Source organism: Prionailurus bengalensis, chromosome B2, assembly GCF_016509475.1.
Source record: "Prionailurus bengalensis isolate Pbe53 chromosome B2, Fcat_Pben_1.1_paternal_pri, whole genome shotgun sequence".
Taxonomy (NCBI): Eukaryota; Metazoa; Chordata; class Mammalia; order Carnivora; family Felidae; genus Prionailurus; species Prionailurus bengalensis.
Window position 1 is genome coordinate 110303703 of NC_057349.1, and position 12077 is coordinate 110315779.

The 12077-nt window shown below is 35.4% G+C and overlaps 1 protein-coding gene across 1 annotated transcript in view; it reads right to left on the minus strand.

The window, feature by feature from the left end:
- SERINC1 (serine incorporator 1) overlaps positions 1-12077 on the minus strand; it is a 36469-nt gene that overhangs the window by 19235 nt on the left and 5157 nt on the right. The window contains exon 2 of the mRNA XM_043592231.1: positions 169-330. Within this exon, the coding sequence (XP_043448166.1) occupies positions 169-330 (162 nt within the window). The remainder of the gene's footprint in view (positions 1-168; positions 331-12077) is intronic.

Genomic DNA, 12077 nt, shown 5'->3' on the forward strand with positions numbered 1-12077 from the left:
AATCTGTCTTGTATTGTCTGTCTTTCCTAAAAGACTATGAAGATTGCTAAAATTGGGAATTACACATTATCTTACTTTGTACATTATTCTGTTTTGAACATGAAAATCAGTTTACACATACACGTGCTACAGGTTCAGTTAATCACTTAAACAAACAAAAAAACTAACCTTGTTCAGTTGTTCTTCCATTCCTGGTATCAACATTACACAAGCTACACACACTCCAACAAGCAAGAAAAGTGCATAGATCAATCTAGTTACAGTAGAGTTGTTTCCACTAGGACAGCATCGACACAGCAAACAAGGGGCACTGCCACATAAACACGGTATCTGGGAAAAAGAATATTAAAAATCAGTACAGTTTAAAATGATACGGTGAAAATTTATGTTCCATCCGCTCAAAAGAGAAAAAGACTGAAGTTAAAGTGATTACCAAAGAACAAAAGGATTTGGGTCACATAAAATTATCCATGAACTATAAAACTCAGTCATTTCTGTGTAAAGTTAAACCCAAGTCAAAACATAAAAGTGCTTGACCTCGGGAGCCTGGATGGCTCAGTTGGTTAAGTGTCCAACTCTTGATTTTGGCTCAGATCATGATCTCAGTTAGTGAGTTAGAGCACCGCACCGGGCTCCATGCGGTCAGTGCAGGGCCTGCTTGGGTTCTCAACTCTCTCCCTCCTTCCTGCCCCTCCCCTGTTTACAGGCTCTCTCACTCTCAAAATAAATAAATAAATAAATAAACAAACTTAAAAATTTTTTTTAAGTGTTTTACCTCCAAATCAATCAAAATAAATGAGTTAAAAAAACAAGGGGAAAAAATCAGCAGAAAATAATTTAACAAAAACAAAATATTCATGATTACATGCCCATCTCTGGCTCCCATCTTAGCCCACAGATATATTGGTGAATTCACAAAATCCTGAGACCTCTCAAATACCCCAGAAGAGAAAAAGAAGTGAACTGGCATCCTTATCTTTTTCCCTCTTCTGGAAAGGAAGTGGTGATAGTGAAAACAATGAAAACTCAGGCTAACTTTCTCCAGTGGAACTCCACCTAAACTAGTTGTATACCCCAGAGGAACACTGGTAGGGGTATTTACCAGTATTTCAGAAGAGGAAAGTGTAAGTATGCTCATAAGAACTCACCATAACCTAGGCTAGCTCCACCATACTGTCAGACTTCAGGAAGTTGGACAGACTATGATATTCCAGACTGACAGCCACAGCTCTAGGGGAAAAGTCTCAGAAACCATGGGAAGGGAGTATGGTAGAAATCAAGACACACTAGAGCAACCAATATAAGGTAGGAACAAAGCCATTTATAGTAAGCTTAAGTAAGACAAGTAAAAATCATCGTTAACTATGCAAACATACTATAACAAAAAATAAAAATAAATAAATAAGCACATCCCTCAGGGGGAAGGGAAAAAAGGGGTGGTGGTGAGAAGACATTTTAAGAATTCAGTCTGAAACAAAACTCAGTAAGAAAAAGAAATCCTGTACAAGTGTTTCACCTGAACAATAAAAGAATAAAAAGCAAATGAAAAGAACTCAAAAATGAAACGGGAAAAGAACAAAATAAGATAAAAAGGAGCTTGCAGAGTTAAGCAAAGAAATAAGAGAAAATAAAACTTAAAGAATAATTAACTGTCAAGGAACAAAACAGACACACCTGAAAATTAAATTACTAACAGAAAACAGCTTGAGTTAACTACTATAAACTTAGATAAAAATGGAGTCAACAGTGACTAGACTTTACCCTACTGCCTTAATGGAAAAAATTAAAACAATGGTTTTCAGACAATGAACAATAGGCAATGCAGGACAGTAATTCCTGACAGGAAACAATGTGAGCTCCATGATTAACCTATCTTTCTGCCTGGGAGAGCTTCTAGTGAAGGGAGAGGAATCCAAGCAGAGGCTAGCAGTCCACCTGAACTGAGAAGACTGAGTTGGGAGCAGGAACAGAGTTGAAGTTGAGTTTATAGAGCAGAATCATGAAGAGAAGAAAGCTACAGAGTGAGCTCTTGAAATCTGTAGAGGCTTCAACTTGAATCTGTAGTAGAGTACTGATCAGTGCATTCATTTGAATAAATTACTAAAGGAGAAGAGTTGGTATTCCCACTAGCCACAGTGGAAAACCTTGTAATGCAGAAGACACTAAGTTATACAGGCTTTTACTTAGAAGGGAGAAAACAAAACAAAACAAAACAAAACAAAACAGAACAAAAAAATCAGCCATAAGACTAAAAGCTGCTCCAGTCTCACTTAACAAAGTGTAAAGAAAACATTAAGAAAAATTTTCAAGTAACTCAACTATGTCCAAGAACAAAACCCAAAAATATTTTCGTTTTAGAATACAAGTATGTCCACCCCCATCAAGGTAAAATTTACAATGTCTGACATCTAATAAAAAGTTGATAGCGATGCAAGAAAGCAGGAAAATACAGTCTTTAATGAGAAAAAAAATCAAAATCAACCTGGAAATAACAAAGATGGCTGAATTATAAATAACAGCATAAAGATATTATTTTAATTATATTTCATATGCTCAAGAGTGAAAAAAACATCAGCATGTTAAGAAGAGACATGAAAGATAATTTAAAAGATCTATACCAAACTTGTAGAAATGAAAAATAAAGTAACCAAACCAAAAAATACTAAGACACTGCAAAAAAGATGAACAAATCTGAAGACACAGAATAAATGAGACAAAAACACTAGGATAAAAATGAACAGAGCATTGTAAGATAGCTTCAAGCAGTCTAATGTAAGTGAAATTAGAGTTTTTGAAGGAGAAGTGAAACTTCTGAAATAATTGTCAAAATGCTCCCAAATTGAATCAAGATTATAAATGCACAGATCCAAGAAGCTTAATGAAATTCTAGAAAAATAGGGGTGCTTTGGGTGGTTCTTTATTCGGCTCATGTCATGACTTCATGGTCTGTGGGATCAAGCCCCACATGGGGCTGTGTGCGGACAGCGTGGAGCCTGCTTGGAATTTTCTCCCTCTCTTTCTGCCCCTCCCCACTCACATGTGCTCTCTCTAAAATAAAAAAAAATTATAGGAAAATAAACACGATGGAAACCACACTAACTCATATCATAATCAAACTGTTCAAACCATAAACAAAAAAATCTTTAAAAAGCAGGCAGAGGGGCGCCTGGGTGGCTCAGTCGGTTAAGCATCCGACTTCAGCTCAGGTCATGATTTCACGGTCTGTGAGTTTGAGCCCCGCGTCGGGCTCTGTGCTGACAGCTCAGAGCCTGGAGCCCATTTCAGATTCTGTGTCTCCCTCTCTCTCTGCCCCTCCCCTGCTCATGCTTTGTCTCTCTCGGTCTCAAAAATAAACAAACATTAAAAAAAAAAAATTAAAAAAAGAAAAAAAAAAGAAAAAAAAAGCAGGCAGAAAAATTAAGCCATATTATATAGAAACAAAGATCTCAATTCTAGTAAAAAGAATTGTGCAAAAGTACTTTAAAAAACCCTGAGTGATAAAATTTTATACTCCCCAAAAGTCTCTTTCAAAAATTAACGTAAAATAAAACGAATTTCAGACAAAGACAAAAGAATCCAAAATTAGCAGACCTAAACTACTAGAAATGTTGAAGGAACTCCTTCAAGCAGAAGGAAAATTATACTAGACAGCTTATCTATATAGATACCAAAAAAAAAAAAATCTATACAACAAAAGGAATGAAGAACAATGAAAATGGCAAATGTATCTTTCTTATATAAAAAAAATTACTTTAAAGCATAATTATCCTTTTAAAACAGAAATATTAGCAATGTATTGTGGGGTATATAACAAAGGTGGAAGTCAAATGTATGAGGATTACAAGCAGTATGCAAGAGGAGACATTGAACTATACCACTATAAGGTTCTTAAATTGGAAATAAAGGAAGATTGTAGTAAGTTGAAAATAAACACTATAAGCCCTAAAGTAACCTCTAAAAAACCAAGACAAAGAAGTAGGGCTAGTAAGCCAATGGAAAAAAAACAATACTAAAAGTGATGGCTAGTAAGTACAAAATATGGCAAAAAAAACTACAGAAAAGGGATAATAGACAAGACAAACAAAATAGAAAGATGGTTTATTTAAGCCCAAACATAATCCACAATCACACTAAATGTAAGTGGCAAAAACACTCCTACTTAAAAAGGCAAAGACTATCACACTGGATAAATACTGTGATCCAACTCTAGCTCTTCTACAAGAAACCTACTTAAATATAAAAATGCAAACAGGTTATTTATGAAAGAAAAATAAATAAATACCATGCCATAGTAGTACCAGACACAACAGATTTCAGAGCAAAGAATCTTACCAGGGTTAAGGAGGGACACTTCATAATGGTAATGGGATGTTCAGAGAGTAAACCTGCAATCCTATTGTTCTACACTTAGTAAGAGAACTTCAAAATACATGAATGAAAAAATAATAAAACTTTGAAAAGAATAAATTCACATTTATGTTCTCTCATTTAGCAAAACAAAAATCAATAAGGATATAAAAACTTGTACAAGATTATCAATTAACTGTGCCTAAATGACATTTAGGGAATACTCAATCTAACCAGGGCACAGCACAAATTGTTTTCCAGAGTACACAGAACACAACCAAAACAGACCATATTTTTGGCCATAAAACAAATCTCAAATTGCAATAAACATAGAATGTTTCAAATCATACAACAAACATGTATTCTAGGCCCACAATGTAACTAAGTTAGAAGTCAGTAACAAAAAATATCTGGAAACTAAACGACACATTTTTAAAAAATTTCTTTTAAATGTTTATTTATTTCTGAGATGAGAGGAGGGGAAAAGCGAGAGGGAGACATACAATCCAAAGCAGGCTCCAGGCTCTGACCTCCAAACTGTCAGCAGAGAACCTGACTCAGGGCTTGAACCCATGAACCATGAGATCATGACCTGAGCCGAAATCAGACACTTAACCGACTGAGCCTCCCAGGTGGCCCCTAAATAACACACTTCTAAATAATTCACAGACAAAAGATATCAAAAGGAAATTAAATAAAATGAAAATAACACAATACATTCATGGAATGCTCTAAAGCAACGTTCAAAGGAAATTTACAGTACTAAATGACATTAGACAAAAATAAAGATTTCAAATCAGTGATCTGAGCTTCTACCTAAAACAATCAAATAAACAAACCCAAAATAAAAAAAGAAACTAATAAAGACAGAAATCAGGGAAGTAAAAAGCAGAACAAGAAAATCAGTGAAATCTAAAATCTAAAATCAATTTTATAAGACTGTTATGACTGAGAAATGGACTGATGAAGATACAAAAGAGCAAAAGTAATCACACAAAAATCATGAATACTGGAAATGTGTGAAGATACAAATACAGATCCTAGGAGCATTAAAAAATTATAAGGGAAAAGTATGAGCAATTTTATTCAGTATCTTAGATAAAGTAGACAAACTGAAAAACCCACATTGTCAGAAATCATTCAGTAAGATTTATATATACATACATATATATATATGTATGCATGTATGCATATACACACACACACACAATCAATGGTCCTGTAACTACTTTAAAAAGTTAAATTTTTAAGTTAAAAACTTTCCCATGCATAGATGGTTTCACCAGTGAGTTCTATTAAGCATTTAAGGAATAAATCATGAATTCTACACAAACTATTCTAGAAAACTGGAGGCAAAACACTTCACAACTCTTTTCTAGTGGGCCAGAATTACTGACACTAAATCCAAAGACATTATAAAGAAGAGAGCAACATCCTTCATGACTACAAATTCTTAACATCTTGTCAATTCAATCAAAAATATAAAAAGCAAATGAAGACCTCTAGTATCTTTTTTCCCCATTTAAGAAGCTTGGAAGCACCACTTTCTCCTCACCAGTAAAAAGATAAACAGAGTAAAATATCAAGAACTCTTCCAGGATCCATAAGACAGGTGAGAAAATCACTGCCCCCAAGATTGGAAACAGATAGGCAAATACAAGGTGCCACAACTTACCAAAGTAGAAAATCACAAGTGGAAACCAACTTAGGAACCAAGGCCCAAGTAGGGCAACCTAAACTGTAACTGAAGAATTGCTGAAACTTACTGTGGAAATTCCCTCATGCTTCCTGCAGAAGGAAAAAGGAACCATTTTAAAATATACCCAGAACACATGTTCTTAACAATGCCTGCCCTAAGGAGAAACTGGTTAACCAGAGCCTAACCTGTTGGGTGGGGTTGGGGGGGGGGGGTGTATTATCAGAGCCAAAATAACATGGAAGGGAAACACTCAACGCCAGCCCTCATTTGCTGGAGGAAGAAAAAGCCTAGGAAACACTTGAGAAGTTCACAGTCCAGACACAGGCTCACTAAAGGGCTATGACCTAATCATAGGGCTGTGGAACACTCTTCTTTCCCCAAGACCTCACCACAACATGACCAAAGCCTATTTACAGCAGTCCCTTTTACCCAGTACAGCATGTCCCACTATAAAGAAAAAGTTACAAAGCACAGCAAAAGGTAAAAAAACAAACAAACAACATAATTTAAGGAGTCAGAGGAAACATCAAAAGCAGACATGGTAGGGATGCTGGAATTACCAAACTAGGAATTTAGAATAACTAGGATCGAATATGTTAAAGGTTATGATGAATAAACAGCATGTAACAACACATGTGCAATATAAACTGAGAGATAAGAAACCTAAGAACCAAGAAAAAATGCTAGGGATCAAAAAAATGTAACAGAAAGAAAAACTGCCTTTGATAAGCTTATTAATAGTCTAGGACAAGACAGAGAAATTTAATTTCTTAGCTTGAGGACATCTCCTCTCAAACTGAAAAGAAAAGAGAGCAGAGATTGAATAAAGCAGAACAGAATAACCAAGGACTGCAGGACAATTAAAAAGGGGTAATATATTGAGAATAGCAAAAAAAAAAAAAAAAGAAACAGAAGAAATATTTGAAAAAACAATGACAATTTTCCCAACTTAATGTCAGAAGCATATACTAAAAACCAAAACAGGGGCGCCTGGGTGGCGCAGTCGGTTAAGCGTCCGACTTCAGCCAGGTCACGATCTCGCGGTCCGTGAGTTCGAGCCCCGCATCGGGCTCTGGGCTGATGGCTCAGAGCCTGGAGCCTGTTTCCGATTCTGTGTCTCCCTCTCTCTCTGCCCCTCCCCCATTCATGCTCTGTCTCTCTCTGTCCCAAAAATAAATTAAAAAAAATAAAATAAAATAAAAATAAAAACCAAAACAAACAAAATCCACAAACCAAAAATTAAAAACCTACACCTAGACACATCACTTCCAAACTCAAAAAATAAAAGATAGAGAAAATATAAAGAAAAAAATCTTGAAAGAAGCTGAAGAAAAAAACAACTTATTTATAGAAGAACAAAGAGAAGATTATATCCACTTCTCAGAAACCATGTATACAAGAAAAAGTGTAGTGGAAATATCTGAAGTGTTGAGAAAAAAAAAACCCACCAAGTGAGGGTTCTATACTCTGTCAATTATCCTTCAAAGGTGAAGTAGAAATAAAGACTTTCTCAAAGATTGAGGGAATTTGTTATCAAATTGTAGACCTGCCTTGCAAGAAATGTTTAAGGAAGTCCTTTAGAGACAAGGAAATTAATATAAGTCAGAGTCTAAATAAGAACATCAAACATAAAAATCTCTTTATCTTATTTTTTTTTAATTTTTTTTTTACGTTTATTTATTTTTGAGACAGAGAGAGACAGAGCATGAACAGGGGAGGGGCAGAGAGAGGGAGACACAGAATTGGAAGCAGGCTCCAGGCTCCGAGCCATCAGCCCAGAGCCCGACGTGGGGCTCGAACTCACAGACCACGAGATCGTGACCTGAGCTGAAGTCGGACGCTCAACTGACTTGAGCCACCCAGGCGCCCCTCTTTATCTTATTCTTAATTGACCTAACAGATAAGAGTTTGTTAAAAAATCTTAAGAACACTGTATTCAATTATGTATGCATACATATTCACCTCATGTGTATATACATGCTGATGACTAACAAAAAGAGAGAACATGATTACTAACATCAAAAATGAAGGAGAGGGTATCACTTTAAATCCCCTATTCATCAAAAGGATAAAAGAATGCAGTCAACAGCTACATTGTCCACAAATTTGATAACCTAGATGAAATGAACCAATTCCTTGAAAGACACAAGATGCAAAAATTCACAAGAGACAATCTGCATAATTCAATACCTGTTAAAGAAACTGAACCAATAATTTAATAACTTCTGAGGCGCCTGTGTGGTTCAGTCGGTTAAATGTCCGACTCTTGGTTTCAGCTTGGGTCATGATCTCACAGTTCAGAAGTTTGAGCCACCCCCCCCTCCCCCACCCCGGCCCCCATCGGGCTCTGTGCTGACAGTGTGGAGCCTGGTTGGTATTCTCTGTCTCCCTCGGTCTCTCTGACCCTCCCCCACTCACTTTCTCAAAAACAAAACAAAACAAAACAAAACAAAACAAAAAAAACCTTAAAAAACCACAAACAACTGATAACCTTCCAAAACAGAAAGCACTGGACCCAGATTCACTGGTGACCTCTACCAAACACTTAAAAGAAAACAAAACAAAACAAAAAAACACCAGTTCTCTGAAATCTCTTTCAAAGGACAGGCAGAGGAACACTGCCTAACTCATTGTATGAGACCAGCATCACTCTAACAACAAAACCAGACAAAGATATTATAAAAAATAAAAACTATATCAGCATCTCTCATGAACACAGATCTTCAACAACATACATGCGTATCAAATCCAACAATGTATGATCACAGCCAAGTGGGATTTATCCCAGGTATGCAAGAATGGTTCAACATTCAAAAATCAATTAATGTAATTCATCACATCAACTGGCTAAAAAAGATGGGTCACAACAGATGCAGAAAATCTATTTCACAAAATCCAACACTCATTCATGATAAAATTTCTCAATAAAGTAGGAATAGAGGGGAACTCTCCCCAACTTGATAAATAAAATCAACAAAGCACCTATAGTTATCATATTTAATGGTAAGAATCTTGAAACCTTCCCATTAATATCAGGTACAAACCAAGGATGTTTCCTCTTACCATTCCATTTCAACACTACTGGTAGTTCTAGCTAATGCAATTAACACCAAAAAAAAAAAAGGAAATAAAAGGTAAACACACTGGGAAGGAAGAAATAAAATTAGCTTTCTTCACAGATGACATTATCATCTATGTAGAAAATTCAAAAGAATTGACCAAAAAAACCCCCACAAAAATCTTAGAACTAATAAACAATTATAGCAGGGTTGAAGGATACAAGGTTTGTATACTAAAGCCAATCACTTCCCTATATATCCCCCAATGAAAAAGTGAAACTTGAAATTAAAAACATGTTACCTTTTACATTAGCATCCCCCAAATTAAAACTGCCAAAATACTTAGGTATAAATCTAACACACTACATACAGGATCAATAGAAAAAAACCACAAAATTCTGATAAGCAAAATAAAAGAGCTAAATAAATGAACAGACATTCCATGTTCATGGATTAGGAAGACTCAACATTGTCAGGATATCAATTCCTCAAACTTGATCTCTAGATTCAATGCAATTCCAATCAAACACCCAGCAAGTTATCATGTAGATACTGACAAACTGAATCTAAGTTCATAGAAACACAAGACCCAGACTACCCAACAAAACACTGAAGAAGAACAAAGGTGAAGGACTGAAACTACCAAACTTCAAACTTATTATAAAGTGACAATAGTAATCAAGCCAGTATAGTATTGTCAAAAAAAGGGACAATCAAAGGTACAGACTAGCAAGCACATAAATAGCCTCATATAAATAAAATCAACTAATCTTTGACAAAGGTGCAAAGGCTATTCAATGAAGCAAAATCATCTTTTCAACAAACTGTGCTGTAACAACTGGGCATCCGCATGCAAAAAAAAAAAAAAAAAATCAATCTATCAGTCTAGACACACATCTCACATCATTCCCCAAAATTAACTCAAAATGGGTCTTAAATCTACATACAAACCATAAAACTATAAAACTCCTATAATATAGGAAAAAATCCAAATGACCGTGGGTGTGGTGATGACTTTTTCAGATAACACCAAAGGCATGATCCACAGGAAAAAAAAACTGTTAAGCTGGTCTTCATTAAAATTCAAACAATTCTGCTCAGTAGGTATGCCTGGCTGGCTCAGTCAGTTAAGTATCCGACTTCAGCTCAGATCATGATTTCAAGGTTCTTGAGTTCAAGTCCAGCCATCGGGCTCTCTGCTGTCAGCACTGAGCTCATTTTGGATCCTGTCTCCCTCTCTCTCTGCCCCAAGCCCGCTCGTGCTTACTCTCAAAAATAAAACATTAAAAAAAAAATTTTTTTTTAATTCTGCTCTGCAAAAGTCAGTGTCAAGAGAATGAAAAAACAGGCCAACTGTGTGAAACTTTGCAAAAGACATACCTGATCTTAAAGGAGTATTATCCAAAACATACAAAGAACTCTTAAAATGCAACAATAAGAAAACAAATGGGTCAACAGACACCTCACCAAATCAGATAATACAAATGGAAAATCAGCATATGCAAAGGTGTTCCACATCACATTTCACATGCATATGGTAAATGCATATTAAAAAGATACTACTACCTATCTATTAGGAAGGCCAAATCCAGAACACAGATAACACCAAATGCTGATGAGGATATGGATCAATAGTTACTCTCATACATTGCTGGTAAGAATGCAAAATGGTACAACCACTTTGGAGACAGTTTGACAGATTATAAAATAAAACATATGCTTACCATACAATCCAGTTAAATACCAAGAAAAACTCATGTCCACACAAAAACCTGCACATGAATGTTTATAGTAACTTTATTCATAACTGCCCAAACTTGGAACCAACCAGTATGTCCTTCAGTAGGTACTGTGGTACATCTAAATGATGGCATATTATTCAGTGCTGAAAAGGAGTTAAGCCATAAAAAGACAAGGAGAAAACTTAAATAGGTATTACTAAGTGAAAGAAAACAATGTAAAAAGACTACATTTTGTATGATTTCAACTGTACAATACTCTGGAAAAGGAAAACTATGGAGACAGTAAGAACAGTGGTTGGAGTGGGTGGAGGGATGAATAGGCAAAACACGAAGGATTTTTAGGGCAATAAAAATACTCTACATGCTATATTAATGGTAAATACGTGTCATTATACATTTGCCCAAACTCACAGAATGTCCAACACCAAGAGTAAACCATGATGTAAACTATAGATCCCCTAAGGAAATACAAACTAAAACCATAATGAGATACCACTACACACACATTACAATAGCCAAAATCAAAAAACTCATAATACCAAGTACTGACAACTTTTTGTTAATGGGAATGAAAATTGGTAGAGTTATCTTAGAAACCAGTTTGGTGGTTTCTTATTAAGTCAAATGTATGCTTACCATGTTGTTCAGCAATTCCATTGCTAGATATTTTACCTAAGCAAAAAGAACTTAAGAGTCACACAAAAAACCTTAATGGTACCTTTATGAAAATGCTTACAGCTACTTTATCACCAAAATCTGGAAATGCCCTTCAACTGGTACATGGACAGGTTAAGTTGTGGTACATCCAAGCAATGGAATAGTATGCAAAATTAAAAAGGAACCAATAATACACCACCATGAATAAGTCTCAAATGAATTATACTCAGTAAAAAAAGCCAGACTCAAAACACCCTATGCTGTATATCCTATTCATATGCCTTTCTGGAAAGAACTCTGGAGACAAACAAAACAAAACAAAACACAAAACAAAACGGGTTTCCAAGAATGGGGATGACAGAATTTTTTAAGGTAGTAACTGTTCTGTAGTTGTTACATAAGTATAGGACTTCTCAAAAATCACAGACCTGTATATTACAAAGTGTGAATTTCATGTAAATTGTATCAACTAAAAAAATGACAGAAAAAAAAATAATGTAGAAGGAAAACAAAAACCAATATAACATGAAGGTAACTAGTGTCCTTAAAATACAGAATCCTCTAAATAAGACA